General features: G+C 43.8%; 1 protein-coding gene and 1 pseudogene across 1 annotated transcript in view; one reads left to right on the top strand and one right to left on the bottom strand.

Annotated features, from left to right (window-relative positions):
• Nucleotides 1-15758, top strand: part of CAPN10 (calpain 10) — a 56199-nt gene that overhangs the window by 19708 nt on the left and 20733 nt on the right. The window contains exons 5-7 of the mRNA XM_073626549.1: nucleotides 6196-6337; nucleotides 7672-7838; nucleotides 9153-9412. Of these exons, the coding sequence (XP_073482650.1) occupies nucleotides 6196-6337; nucleotides 7672-7838; nucleotides 9153-9412 (569 nt within the window). The remainder of the gene's footprint in view (nucleotides 1-6195; nucleotides 6338-7671; nucleotides 7839-9152; nucleotides 9413-15758) is intronic.
• On the bottom strand, nucleotides 2782-2862 carry LOC141142003 (U2 spliceosomal RNA; annotated as a pseudogene).

Below are 15758 nucleotides of genomic sequence, written 5' to 3'. Positions count from 1 at the left end.
TTAGGCCACGAATCAAAAATTCCTCTGGTCCTAGCCAAAAGGCTCGGCCCTAGAGGCAGGTGCGAACAAAAGTGTGTACAGTGGGAACGGAAAGTATTCAGACCCCCTTCAATTTTTCACTCTTTGTTATATTGCAGCCATTTGCTAAAATCATTTTGAGTTAATATTTTTTTCCTCATTAATGTACACACAGCACCCCATATTGACAGAAAAACACAATTGTTGACATTTTTGCAGATTTATTAAAAAAGAAAAACTGAAATATCACATGGTCCTAAGTATTCAGACCCTTTGCTGTGACACTCATATATTTAACTCAGGTGCTTGTCCATTTCTTCTGATCATCCTGGAGATGGTTCTACACCTTCATTTGAGTCCAGCTGTGTTTGATTATACTGATTGGACTTGATTAGGAAAGCCACACACCTGTCTATATAAGACCTTACAACTCACAGTGCATGTCCTAGCAAATGAGAATCATGAGGTCAAAGGAACTGCCTGAAGAGCTCAGAGACAGAATTCTGGCAAGGCACAGATCTGGCCAACGTTACACAAAAATTTCTGCTGCACTTAAGGTTCCTAAGAGCACAGTGGCCTCCATATTCCTTAAATGGAAGACATTTGGGACGTCCAGAACCCTTCCTAGAGCTGGCCGTCCTGCCAAACTGAGCTATCAGGGGAGAAGAGCTTGGTGAGAGAGGTAAAGAAGAACCCAAGGATCACTGTGGCTGAGTTCCAGAGATGCTGTTGGGAGATGGAAGAAAGTTGTAGAAAGTCAACCATCACTGCAGCCCTCCACCAGTCGGGGCTTTATGGCAGAGTGGCCTGACGGAAGCCTCTGCTCAGTGCAAGACACATGAAAGCCCGCATGGAGTTTGCTAAAAAAACACCTGAAGGACTCAAAGATGGTGAAAAATAAGATTCTCTGGTCTGATGAGAGCAAGATAGAACTTTTTGGCCTTAATTCTAAGCGGTATGTGTGGAGAAAACCAGACACTGCTTATCACCTGTCCAATACAGTCCCAACAGTGAAGCATGAGACTCATTGCTGTATTAGATCAAAAGGGTGCTTCTACTAAATACTTGGCAAAGGGTCTGAATACTTAGGACCATGTGATATTTCAGTTTTTCTTTTTTAATAAATCTGCAAAAATGTCAACAATTGTGTTTTTCTGTCAATATGGGGTGCTTTGTGTACATAAACCACTTAAGGACCAGCCTCGCTTTGGATTTTAGGTGTTTACATGTTTAAAACAGTTTTTTTTGCTAGAAAAATACTTAGAACCCCCAAACATTATATATGTGTTTTTTTTCTAACACCCTAGAGAATAAAATGGCGGTCGTTGCAATAGGTTTTTTTTGCACCGTATTTGCGCAGCGGTCTTATAAGCGCACTTTTTTTGGGAAAAAATTCACTTTTTTTCAATAAAAAATAAGGCAACAGTAAAGTTAGCCCAATTTTTTTTTTATATTGTGAAATATAATGTTACGTCAAGTAAATTGATACCCAACATGTCATGCTTCAAAATTGCGCCCGCTCGTGGAATGGTGTCAAACGTTTACCCTCAAAAATCTCCATAGGCGACGTTTAAAAAATTCTACAGGTTGCATGTTTTGCATTACACAGGAGGTCTAGGGCTAGAATTGATTGCTCTCGCTCTACCGGTCGCGGCGATACCTCACATGTGTAGTTTGACCACCGTTTTCATATACGGGCGCTACTCGCCTATGCGTTCGCTTCTGCGCGCGAGCTCGTCGGGACGGGGGTTTTTAAAAAAAAAAATATATATATTATTTATTTTACATTATTTTATTTATTTTTACACTGTTTAAAAAAAAAAAATTGTGTCACTTTTATTCCTATTTACAAGGAATGTAAATATCCCTTGTAATAGAAAAAAAGCATGACAGGACCTTTTAAATATGAGATCTGGGGTCAAAAAGGCCCCTCTCCCGCCTCCGATAAAAGTGATCTGGCCGCGAATCAGCCACAGGGACCACTTTTATCAGAAAGCGGACCGCCGCACGAAAACGAGGATACCGGGGTTATGGCAGCTAGCAGCTAGCTGCTGCCATAACAACGATATCCCCCCTCAAAGTTTGGATGTACATCGGCGTGGAAATGGTTAATGAGGAAAAAAATGAACCTAAATGATTTTAGCAAATGGCTGCAATATAACAAAGAGTGAAAAATTTAAGGGGGTCTGAATACTTTCCGTCCCCATTGTATGGTGTAGTGACCAAGGTGCCTATAAAACTCATAGTGCCCCTCAACACGGTGAGAATTATGGCACCCCTGGACTGCCACTCCAGGGCCACATACACCATGGGCTTTTCTCCAACCCCAGCCCACAGCCAAGCCGGTGCAGCCCCCGCCCATACCAGGAAGGCCTGGAGCTCTGAGAGCTTAGGTAGAGCCCTGGACGCAAGGGCTTCACCACCACTCCCATCGCTACTACCTAATTACATTCGGGAAATACTAACCACCCCCCCGGTGGGAAAGGGGGGCCGGTGTTCTTTTCCGAAAAACTGACAGGAGCAAGGACCGCACCAATCTAGGCCAGAAGGCCAGGGACTCGACCCTTCGGCCAGACCCAGTGGTTCTCCATCCCTATCAGAAGGCTTCCCTTCCGGCTTTCTTTAAAGGAGACCTATTAACGGCCCTCAATTACGTTGAGCATTCCGCTTTCGGCTCTCCCTGATACTAACCGTCCAGGTTACCATTACGCTAAGTGGATTTGAATAGCCACCGCCACCCCTAACACACCACCGTGGATCAGGGACAGTTAGAACAGCGCCACCACATGGCAACTGAAAAAACAGATACTACACTTGATCTTAGCCAAAAGGCCGAGAACATGGAGACAGTTGGGTAGTAGAGGACACCCCTGTATTTGTGGACCCTACTGATGAGAGGTTGGAAACCCTCTTTACAACTGGTGGACTCTGGCCTTCGTTCCTATTGCTTTGATTTTAATTTTTCAAACTGACAGAATGGTCAAAATATCTTAATATATCTCTAAACTGTGGCAGTGGATCCTTCTTTGTTGGAGCAGATACTTGGAGCTTTTAAAGCCGTTTTTGACCTGCTGAAAGCATCTGTCTTTTCCCAGCCTTGGTTCTTTGTCAGTATGCTTGCATAGAGCACTCTGGTTAAAGTGCTGGTCTGTGGACTCTGCATCCAAGGAGGGCTTGACCTGCCTGGTCTTTGAGGGACAATTTCTCTTTGATCCAGCTCTTAATGTTATCAATAATGCCACTGGAAGCAATGGCACCCACCTGCCACAGTGTTTGAAGCCTAAGGAAAGATTTACAGTCTCTGCACGTTTTATTTTCTTACATCTAGTATGCAGGTCTAGGCCTCCCATACATTGTTCTTTGGTCACCTGCAAATGGTTGTGGGGGGGGGGCATGGAGGTGTGCTTCCACCTTCCAAAGTGGTTTGGGGGTGGGGGGGGGGCACATTTGTGAGTTCTTCAGGGCTCCTGAGCAGCTTCCCTGCAGGCACTTAGGGGCAGAAAGCAACATTTTTGTTATTAAAACTTAAAGTGGAATTCCATGCAAAAACTAAAATCCCTGCATCTATAAACACCATGGATCTAACACTAACCTCTCTATCCCTGTAAAGAAAAAAATTAGTAGACATACCTTTTTGGAAGCCGATCTCCAGCGGTAGAACCTCTGCAGAGGACACGGACGACAGCAGCTGTGAAATGAATGGGAAGTGACGTCACCCATAGAGTTACTATGAGGCTTCCGTTGTCATCTGTCTCCTCTGCACCCACCGTCTCCTCTGCACCCCAAGTGAAGCCGCGTCTGACAGCTTAGCGTGGGATCCGGTTGGAGCGGGTCAGATTGGCTTCCAAAAAGGTATGTATACTCCATTTTTTCTTCACAGGGATAGAGAGGTTAGTGTTAGATCCGTAGTGTCTATATAGATGCAGGGATTTTAGTTTTTGCATGGACTTCTACTTTAACTTTCACCTTCTGCTTCCTCTTCAGCTCCTTCCCTTCTACCCCCTGTATTGCAACACCGATTAGCAGTCATCTCTGCCTCATTGGGGTCATCTGGGCTGAGGTGTGTGTGGTGTGTGTTTTTGTTTTTTTGTTTTTTAACCTGGTTGTGTCGTCCCCCCCCCCCCCCCCCCCCCCCCAATAAATGGAATAGCTGCCTCCTTTTGGGCCCTGCAGGTGCAAACATTGTGCATGATATCCACAAAATCTACTATTCCTTCCTGTCCCCAGTTGGATATTCTGACTTCTGTATGAAGTATGAAGTTGGGCAGGTGTACCTTACAGATCCCCATCTTTTCAGCTCACTAACTTGCTAATCCTGTCCCTGCATCCTGGGTGTTCACCAAGGACCTAACCCCATTGTTTGCCCTAGTTTGTTTGTCATTATTTCTAGTGGAGGATGCAGTTGGCACAGGCTCTTTTGAACACCATCTCCTTTGATTGTCTGAATGTCCTAGCGGTTTGGCTAATCACTGAATCGTCAGAAATCAATGCTGAAACAGCCTCTTCGTCTGCAGGCAACTCGGAACAAAATGTTTTTCCCCAGAAATTTCTTTAGGGTATCTGATCTCTTATCCTTTGCCTTAAGTCCCAGAGTTAGCCTAGTTTTCTAGCTGTCATGGATCTGTGGTATGCTCTTGAAGACCTTCCCTTTTCTCCAGTCTCACTCCTTTCTGTCTCTGGGCTATACTCTGGCTTTGTAGTACAAGTGTGCCCAGCTTTTGAACAGACAGAATTTTAGCCCTGGAGATTCAGGTAATTTTATGGATCAGTCCCCCAGCCCTGGAATCAGGGATGTCTTTCCTATACAGCTTATGAAAGATCCTATCTGTGGACATCAGCCTCTCAGGCTAGGGAGGAGGCAGGGGCACTCTGCAATGGCAAGAGCCCTGACTGTTGGAGAACTCCAGACTACAGGACTGCATCTTGTAGTTTAAAGAAATGTGGTTGTTTCTGCATCATTGGATTATTCCCTTGACAGGTTACATGATCTGAGTCTAGGTGGACAATGTCGTTGACGCAGTGTGCATCATCGACCAGGGGAGAACAAAAGCTCTTGCTCCGGTAAAAGAGCGACACCCTGCCATGGCTGGAGCCCTGATTGTTATCAAACTCTTGTCTACTGGTCTACATCTTGGAGTTTCACAGAGTGTGGTTGTTTATGCTTCGAAGAACAGAAGATCTTGCTCCAGTTCTAATCCTGTTTGCTATGCTCTTTTCAGGGGTGGATCGGGTTCCCCAACTGCTTTTATCTGGAAGTGGTGACGTGATCATACACCAATGCAGGATATCGACCTCCTAAAATCCTGGTTCATCTGCATGCAGAACAGGTTTATCTCCAGTTGCTGGAGTCTTATACCAGTATCATTGGATGCTCTGGTGATTAGCGTGGGCTCTAGACTTTTCCTCTTTTTACACTTCTGCCTTGCAGAGTCTAGCTGGAGGGCCTTTTGGCAATTTCTTGCCCTGAATTGACTCAGAGAAATGTTCTTTGCCGACTTGGTAAGGTTCCTGATAGTTGCTCCGTAGGCTCCAAAAGATCATTGAATTTTGGGAGTCAAGAGCATATCTAATTCTGTGACACTAGGTGGGCTTTCCAGGAATGTTTATTATGGGCCCTTGCCCTAGCAGTAGCATTTCTTTCTTGCAGAAGGGTTGGACTACAGTTCGGTTCTCAGCGCTATCAAGTCTGGGTCCTTCCTTGTTATGTTTTGATTAAAGCAGTATTAAACCCTAAATCAAAAATGTTATCTATTGCAACTTACCAATCATTAGTGATGGAAAAAAGTATTTGATCCCCTGCTGATTTTGTACGTTTGCCCACTGACAAAGAAATGATCAGTCTATAATTTTAATAGTAGGTTTATTTTAACAGTGAGAGACAGAATAACAACAAAAATATCCAGAAAAACGCATTTCAAAAAAGTTATAAGTTGATTTGCATTTTAATGAGTGAAATAAGTATTTGACCACTTCGCAAAACATGACTTAGTACTTGGTGGCAAAACCCTTGTTGGCAATCACAGAGGTCAGATGTTTCTTGTAGTTGGTCACCAGGTTTGCACACATTTTTTGTGTCCTTCATTGGAGTTCAAGAAAAGAATTTTACAGTGAACAAAAATCCCATTCTTTTGTTTGTAAATTTTAATATGCCAATATCTCAATCTATATGTATTTTAGGTGCTGGAGATCTGGGTGAATTTCATGCCTTTACAATCACAGACATCAAGGCTGGAGTCACAAAGTATGGGCATGAGTTGATTTTAATATGTGTACATAATCCTTGGGGGCGAAGCCGCTGGAGTGGGGCGTGGGGGAGGAAGTAAGTAGAAATTGCACATTTTTATTAAGGAAATATGTTTTTTGAACACTTTTTTTTGTTTTTTCATAAAGTAAGCAGAGGCTGTATTGTACTCACCTGTTTATGGTCCAGCATTGGGTTTCTCACTTGTGTAAGCCACTGGCATGCAGCCAATCATTGTCTGCCAACAGCTCAGCAAATCCATGGCCAGGCTTAAAGGGGCTGGTGCACATTGCTCTGCATTTCTCATGCTATCAGCTGGACACCCTGTGGTCCCTTGCGACTTCAAGTGGTATCCTCTGCCTCCCAGTGTTATTTCCATGACTTCTAGTGTTTCAAGTGCTTGCACAGTCTGTACCCAGCTCCTGTGCGCTTTCAATGATCCCCAGCTTGTCTGTGTCGTTGGTGATTCCAGCCCTGTGCTCCTAGTGTGTCCCAGCCTTCATCCAGCCATGTGATCCCAGTGTTCCCCAGTATACTGCTTTGATGACCCTGTGCACATTTATTCCAGTGTGGAAAAGAGCAAAAAGTATGGCAGGAACAGTTTTTTAAAATCGTGCCACACCAGACCGCTTAGTACTGTGGTTCCACGTGATTTGGTGGCCATGAATGCACCTGTGCTTGCTGGATGCATGAGTGCCATTAACAATGGCACCCATGCTCTTCTAAAGATGACAGAATGTACCTGTGTGGTGGTGTGAACAGGCCCTAACACTTCTGTAGGTAATAACACTTGTGTGTTATCTACTGTCAAGTCAATCCAGTGCACCAGCGCTACAAGGACTTTTTATCTGCTGTCAGTTGCAGCCTGCTTGAGTTAGAGGACTGTAATCTCGGTGTCACCTGCACCATAACATCTCCACCCCTAGAAGCTCTGGTAGAGACCAGGCGGTACTGTAGACTCTGTGCCTTAGTTCTTCCCAGGACTTGTATCATCATCGCTAAATGAGTGGGCACACTGCGCTCTCTGGGCTTACTCCACAGTCTTCTCAGCTGCTACAGCTAAGTCTTCTCTCCTGCTTCTGCTCCTAGTGGGAAGGGATGCTCAATTTGTGACAGATTGTAACCTATAAAGTCAGTCATTTTGTTCGCATAGTTCGATAATGTGTTAAAATATGAAGCACAGACAGATTTTGACACAAAATAAAGCCACCATACCTCTGCTGTGACCACAGTGCTGTAGGCTTTGTGTAGATGCATCCCATGGCTATTTAGCTGCAAGGACTTGTGTATTAAACTTACACTTTACTGTTTGTATCATAAAATTTGGTTTATGACACCAGCAACTTTGCTAGGTAAACTGTGGTGACTGTGTGAGTTTCTAAAGTAAGCGTTACGCTGTTTTTTTTCTTCAGAAGTGATAAATGGGCCTTAATGGACAAGTCAGAAAGTGATACGTTTCTTTGTGGTCTTCAAGATGGGGAGTTCTGGGTAGAGAAAGAAGAATTTCTGCAAGAGTTTAATGAAGTTATTATGGCTTTTCCTGTGGATGAGATGGAGCACATACAAAGCATCTGGACAGGTGAGCTAATGTGATTATCGAATGTCCATTGTGCAAATATGCTGGAAAGCAGTTTGCAGGCTGTATTGTTCTCAGAGTGATAGCCACATATTGTGGTGTAACCTTCTTTCTCTTACTGGGGAACCCAACATTAGGCTCCTTTCACACAAGTGTTCAGTTTGTCCGTGCGTGTACTGCAGACAAGGAAGGGGACTGTGTGTGCAAGGAGAGAGGCAAGAGAGGAGCAGTGTATATGGTGAGGGCTCAGTGTGTACAGACAGGCTCCCTCACTTGCCGGTGGTGACTGTCATTGCCGGATTTAAATGTACTTGCCGGCTCCTTTTTTTTTTTTTTTTTTTTTTTTTTTTTTTACTTTATAAAGCTGGAGAAAGAGCTGTAATTTGGCCCCGCCGCCAAAGTAAACCAAGGGGGGGGGTCACCGGGTGATGTCACCAGCAGTTGCTGAAGAGGAGGAGCTAGGAATGCCGTCAGGGAACCCCAGAAGAAGAGATTCAGAGCTGCAGTGTAAATAACCATTGTATAGAGCAGCTGAGTATAATTCGCTGCTTATTAAAAAAAACAATTAAGCTTTAGAATCACTTTAAAGTACATTCCAGTTAAAAATAAACCTTGGCGTACAAGAAACAGACTACCTACTGCTTTTTTACAGGCATAGCAGATGAATCCGCCCCATTTACTTTTGCTTGTGATCTGTGAACACCTTTTGCAGAATTGGTTGTAATACAGGATCGGTAGTCCTAAATTCATCTTCTTAAGACTCCTTGCTTTTTCATAATGTGTCAGTAAGATATTTCATGCAGCCACCAGTGAGTCAAGTCAACCTTGCAAGTGTGAAACCGACTGCTAATACATCAAGCAGAAAAGGGACATGTTGCACAGCACACAAAGTGCACGTACCAAGCCTGCATATGAAGAGCTCTGTGAAATCTTATTGCAGTTTTTACCAAATAGTATTAGGGTCTCACTAATTGATTTCACATGTTGTCTGGAATTGTTTAATTTTGCGTGTCACAAAAACGGGCACTAGATGAGTATCCTTCTTTTTTTTTTTTTTTTTTTTTTTTTACAGAAGGTATTAGATGAGTATTCTAGTTTGAATTTGCCTTATTCACCCACCCCACATTTCCACATTAGTATGCTTTTTCTTTAGCGGCCTTTCCCTTGTATTCCAAGAAGAGTGAACTAGGAAATTACATGTTTTAAAAACAATGACTGACATTGGTAATGATGTTTTTAATATATTGGATGTATCATATATACAGCAATCGCTGTATTTGTTTTATGGTACCTACATGTTCATTTCTTGTGTTGCAGATTGTCCATTGCTCCACGCTCAACAGTTGTATGGTTCCTGGGTCAAAGGTCAGACTGCAGGTGGATCCCGTAATAATGTCAGTTTTACTGACAACCCTAAATTCTGGTTGTTTGTTAGGGAGCAAAGTGAGGTGTATCTGGTACTTATGCAAAGGCCACAAAGTGAAATATCATCTGCCGATGATACACGCAGAAACCAGTCAAGAAGCATGATTTCAAAAAGTACTCCCCTGTATGCTATTGGACTTCATGTCTGGAAGGTAAGCATGAGAAATCACTGTGGGGTTCTTTATAAATAAAGAATAATAATTGCATTTTGGCATTGCTATTGTACAGTACGTTATAGGATACAGGCATTTTAATCATTATGACTTGGTTATATGCAGCTACTTTCAGGTGATTAGATGCTTGCCAAAAAAAAAAGAAAGCTGCAGGGACAACCCAGTATAACCCCTCCCACTCCCAGCTTGCCCAAGGGGTTTTTTTTTTTTTTTTGCTAGTGTCTTTAAGTGACTGACTTTTTCTTTTTATTGAGAGAAGCTTACCATCTTTTATGGACGTTTTTGTTTATCTCGCACTCTCTATCAATTTATCTATATCTATTCTTCTTTTGTCAAGATTCCTGCTGCGCCATAGCCACTGCGGCTCCTCATACAGCTTAAAGATTAGTTGACTCCTCATCATTGCCTTGTTGGAATTCACCCAGACTGCACCAAATGAAAGATGTGGGACCGGCCAGTAGAGTTGCTTCCATGCACTGGATCCTGCTGTGGGTTCTCCCCTTGGCATATATTGCAACGTGCATGGCTAGCTATATGGTGCTTTACATATCAGGGTCCGTTGTATGCCTGCAGCAGATTTCTGTCCCTGAAAATTCTTCCGGGGCTATGACAATCATGGAGGGTGAAGCCAGGTTGGGGTATATTCCTTGTTACTCTAGCTTCCCTTTAAACATGTAGCACAGGGTGCCCCTCATTCCTTAGATTCACTTCATGGTGTGTGGGATCTGCTCCCAAACTTTTCGAGGTTGCAGCAGGGAGCCAGGAGTGGTGGGGTTAAAAGAGAAGTATGGGTTTAGATAAAAAATATTTATACTCGCCTAGGCTCTAAGACTGAGAACGGGGCGATCAAACACCATTGATCACTCAGCTCTTGGTCTTCAGGATGCAGAGAGCTGGTGACTGTCAGTCACCAGCTTTCTGCTCTGCTCCTTTAGCACTCACTTGAGTGCTGGGCTGTGGAGAGGGTGGGAGAGGCTGGCTCAGAGGCTTGCTGAGAGGTTGAGCCAGCTGTCGGTCCAGGCATCTGGGCATATCCCAACCATATAGTCAGGATATTTTCAGAGCCTGGACCGTTTCTGTGAATGAACTGTGCGATCTACGCAATGTCCGGCCCCTCCTCCGTGTCCACCCCCCCCGCTGTCTTCTGGGAGACACACAGGTCCCAGAAGACAGCAGGGACCAGTCAGGACACGCATCGCGACTCATGCATGTGCAGTAGGGAACCAGGCTGTGAAGCTGCAAGGCTTCACTTCCTGAATCCCTTACTGAAGATTGCGGCGTCTCCACCCGGGAACCGAGGGACGGGTCAGCTTCGGGTGAGGACATCGTGGGCTCCCTGGACAGGTAAGTGTCCTTCTTTTAAAAGTCAGCAGCTGCAGTATTTGTAGCTGCTGACTTTTAATTTATTTGGTTTTTTTTTGGCGGAACTCCGCTTTAAATCTATCATTCGAAAATGGAAAGAGTATGGCACAACTGCAAACCTAAAAAGACATGGCTGTCCACCTAAACTGACAGGCCAGTAAAAAGAGCATTAATCAGAGAAGCAGCCAAGAGGCCCATGGTAACTTTGGAGGAGCTGCAGAGATCCACAGCTCAGGTGGGAGAACCTGCCCACAGGACAACGATTAGTTGTGCACTCCACAAATCTGGCCTTTATGGAAGAGTGGCAAAAAGAAAGCCATTGTTTAAAGAAAGCAATAAAAAATCTTGTTTGCAAGAAGCCATGTGGGGGACACAGCAAACGTGGAAGAAGGTGCTCTAGTCAGATGAGACCAACATTTTACTTTTTGGCCTAAAATCAAAATGATATGTGTGGCAGAAACTAACACTGCACATCACCTTGAACACACCATCCCCAGCAGCATCATGTTCTGGGAGGCTTTTCCTCAGTAGGGACAGGGAAGCTGGTCAGAGTTGATAGGAAGATGAATGGAGCCAAATACAGGGCAATCATAGAAGAAAACCTGTCTGCAAAAGACTTGAGACTGTGGGTAGAGGTTCACCTTTTAGCAGGACAACGACCTTAATCATACAGCCAGAGCTACAATGGAATGGTTTAGATCAAAGCATATTCATGTGTTAGAATGGCCCAGTCAAAGTCCAGACCTAAATCCAATTGATAATCTGAGGCAAGACTTGAAAACTGCTATTAACAGACGTTCTCCATCCAATCTGACAGAGCTTGAGCTATTTTACAAAGAAGAATGGGCAAAACTTACACTCTCTAGATGTGCAAAGCTGGTAGATACATACCCAAAAAGACTTGCAGCTGTAATTGCAGCGAAAGGTGATTCTACAAAGTATTGACTTAAGGGGCTGAATACAAATGCACGCCACGCTTTTCAGATTTTCATTTGTAAAAAATGTTGAAAACCATTTATAATATTTCTTCTACTTCATAATTATGTGCCAGTTTGTGTTGGTCTATCACATAAAATCCCCAATAAAATACATTTATACTTTTGGTTGTAACATGACAAACTGTGGAAATACAAGCACTGTATGATCCACTAGTGCATCTGATGTGGTGCTACTGTGTCTACATACCTTTTGCCACAGTGTCAGATTTCATGGGCAGAATTTCTGGCCTTGTTGTAGCAATGATCACAGCTATGCCTCTCTAACCTTGAGCTTTAAGCCGAACACGTTACCTGAGCAGGAGATGGCAGCTGAGATTTATCCATTTCTTTTTGAGAAATTGAATGAGGATGATGCACCTGTAACAGAGATTTTATCCAAGATGATGGATATCATAGCTGCCCTTATTGACATTGACCTTGTATAGTGTTGGATCAGCCTTAAGCTGGCAATACACTGATTGAAATTCGGCTGATTCAGTAGGGGCCAGTTGAATTTTGAGGAGTGCCTGACTAGCCATGTTCTACAGAAATCGATTATTTGGTCCAATCTCATTGAAGAGACCTATTGGAAAATGTTGTCAATCTGCAGCCTATTTGTACTCCTCCGAAATGCTTTGTCCAATAGTATCCTCTTAAGGAAAGTTTCCTGTGTAAGTGGGTGCTTCCTGTGGTAGGTCCTGCCACTGCTCATCTTAACAAGACCTTCATGGCCCTGTGGAGGCTAATCCTGTGTTCGAAGATCTGGTAAACAAGAGGTTAGAGGCTCTTATCAAAGCTCTCTTTTTCCTTGGCTGCCCTGTCTTGGCATATACACTTTGTCAAATGCCCAAGGTGAGTCTTCTCTCCATCCACATGACTCTTTGAAGGGGAAAACCTGTTTGGTCCCTCCTTGGATAAATGCATCAAGAAGATCATTGGGGCAAGAGTAGTTTCCATCCCCAGAAAAAGAGGACATACACCTCTGTTAGTATGACTTCTACCCTGAGGTTTCATCCCTTCAAGTCCTTCAGTTCCAAGTCTAAGTTGGGAATGTACTTTCATAACAAGACATGACCCTTCAAACCAACCAGGTCCCAGAAAATTTTAGATACATAGGTCCAGAGTGCCATTTCCAGGGGCTACAAACTGGAGTTTTCACTCTGCATCCTCTCTACTTCATACTGTCAAACTTGTCTCCTTCTCTATGGTGGGTGGATCTGCTTGCTGCTTTCCAGCAGCTCTTGTCCCTGTACCACCAAAAAAATGCTTTCAGGTTGTTGTTTTTTTGTTGTGTTTTTTTTTGCAACATTTTTACAGTTACAAAACAAGGGAATCAGGCCCTTTCTGGATCTGAAGACTAAACTGGTTCCTACACAGGTTTAAATGTTTTGTATGGAAACGCCTTCTCAAAAAACTCTACGCCTTTGGTTACGTGTCTGTACTCTTCACTGGTTCTCATCCTACCTATCCCACCACACCTTCAGTGTCATTTACACTCTACTTCCTCTTCTATTTTCTCTGTCTGGGTCCCCCAGGGTTCTGTTCTTGGACCTCTCCTATTCCCGATTTCACTTCCTCCCTGGGTTTGCTAATAGCCTCCCATGGCTTCCAATAAAATGTTTTACGCTGATTACACCTAAATCTTTCTCTCTACCCCGCAGCTCATGCCATCAGTCTCCATATGCATCACTAATTTACTAACTGACACATCAGACTTGATGTCACACCACTTCCTCAAACTCAATCTATCCAAAACCGAACTCATAATATTTCCTCCCCCAGATGCCCCTTCCCTTCTCTGTCAAGATCACCTGCTCAAATATCAACCCGTCCCCGCATGCCAAGGTGCTAGGTGTAATCCTGGACTCTGAACTCTCCTTTCTGCTCCACATCCAATCAGCATCCAAAGCCTGCCACCTCAACCCCCGCAACATCTCTAAAATACCTATTCCAATCCTTCCGACTATCTCCTACTCTGTCCGCTTTTAGACGATCCCTGAAAAATCTTCACTTCAGAGAAACCTATCCTGCCCCCACTTAACAACTGTACTTTTATTTTCTCCATCAGCTCATCCCCCATAGTTATTACCTTTTGTATGTCTTGACCCTCCCTCTTAGATTGCAAGCTTTAACAAGCAGGGCCCTCTGATTCCTACTGTATTAAATTGTATTGTAATTGTACTGTCTGGCCTTCTGTTGTAAAGCGCTGGGTAAACTGTTTGCGCTATATGAATCCTGTATTATAATAATATTAATAACTGCCAGGTTGGTCATAGCCTTCCTACATCTAAGGGATGTTCTTGCCTCTATAGATTTCCAGGATGCTTACTTGCACATTCCTATCCCTCCATCTTAACACGCTATCTGCCATTCACTGTGGGCGATCATCATTACTAATTTGTTGCCCTTGCCTTTGGCTTGTGCATGGGCTCCCCTCCAGCCCCCCCCCAAGCATTCACCAAGGTATTATGACCCGGATTTGTCCTGTACTCAAGGGATCTTTGTTGTGCGGTACCTAGATGATCTCCTGTTAAAGTCCTCCCTGTACCTGTTGGCCAACATCCAACAGGGTGCAGACTCTGTAGCGCATAGGTTGGACGCTTGATCTGGGGAATTCATTGCTGGATGCATCTCGCAGATTGAAGCACCTAGGCGTGACTCTAGACACTGGCCCTATGCAGGATTTTTCTGCCTCAGGACAAACTTCTCTCCCTTCAGTCTCATGTTTGGGACCTCTGGGCCCAGGGGAAGCTTGCAATTCAGATCTGCAAGAGGGGTTTGAGGGAGTCTAATGGTTTGCTTCTTCAAGGCAGTGCTATATGCCCAGTTTCACTCCAGACCATTGCAACTCAACATTCCAGATCTCCTTGGGCTGCCCCATTTATCTGACCTCCAAGGCCAGACTTTTCCTAGTGCAGGGCTTTCAAACCCACCGCTGGAGTTAGGGAAGCCCGTTGATTGCAACCAAGATTTGTTAATTTGCACACACAAAAATTTATTTTTCCTGACCAATTCATTCAAGACCATGTTACAAAAATGAATACACCCCAATTAAAGTCTTAGGAGCAAAGCTAAATTTTGGACAACAAAATCCTAATTAACAAGAATTCAACTACAGGTGAGTCTAATTATTCATTAAACAGGTGTCCAGCAAACAGTTGTTTAACCACTTTAATACAGGGCACTTATACACCTTCCTGCCCAGACCAATTTTCAGCTTTCAGCACGATCACATTTTAAATGACAAATGTGACGCTGTACCCAAAATAAATTTTAATATTTTTTTTCCCACAAATAGAGCTTTCTTTTGGTGGTATTTGATCACCACTGGGGTTTTTATTTTTTGTGCTACAAATAAAAAAACACAGAAAATGTTGAAAAAAAAAAAAAGTTTTTCTTTTGTTTCTGTTACAAAACTTTGTAAATAAGTACGTTTTCTCCTTCACTGACAGACACTGATGAGGCTGCACTGACGGGTACTGATGAGATGGCACTGATAGGTGGTACTGATATATAGCACTGATAGGTGGCACTGATGGGCACTCATAGGTGGCACTGATGGGCAGCACTGATCAGGAGACACTGGCAGGCATCACTGATGGGCACAGAGTGCCATCCCTAATGGGCACTCTGTGCCCATCCCTGGTGGGCTCTAGTGAGCTTACCTGGTGGTCATGGTTGGGCATCCCTGGTAGGGTTGCCACCTCATCCCTTTAAACCTGAACACATAATGATAGGCTTTTTACCTTGATCGGAGATGCGATGTGTCAGACTGTCACACTACACCAACGATCGCTGCGCTGCACGCAATACCAGCTTATTCTGCTGGACGTCATATGACGCCCAGTCAGGATAACAGAACCACTTTCCGCCTGTCATTTTGCTATATGGCGGGTGGGAAGTGGTTAAAGAAAACCCCTTCCTATTTCATGTTATCTACAATGACACTACATGTCTAATGTCACAAGGCCTGAGAAAAAAAAAAA

Source organism: Aquarana catesbeiana, linkage group LG04, assembly GCF_042186555.1.
Source record: "Aquarana catesbeiana isolate 2022-GZ linkage group LG04, ASM4218655v1, whole genome shotgun sequence".
NCBI classification, from domain to species: Eukaryota; Metazoa; Chordata; class Amphibia; order Anura; family Ranidae; genus Aquarana; species Aquarana catesbeiana.
Note: the sequence above shows the minus strand (reverse complement) of the source record. Positions and strands in the feature narration are given on the sequence as shown.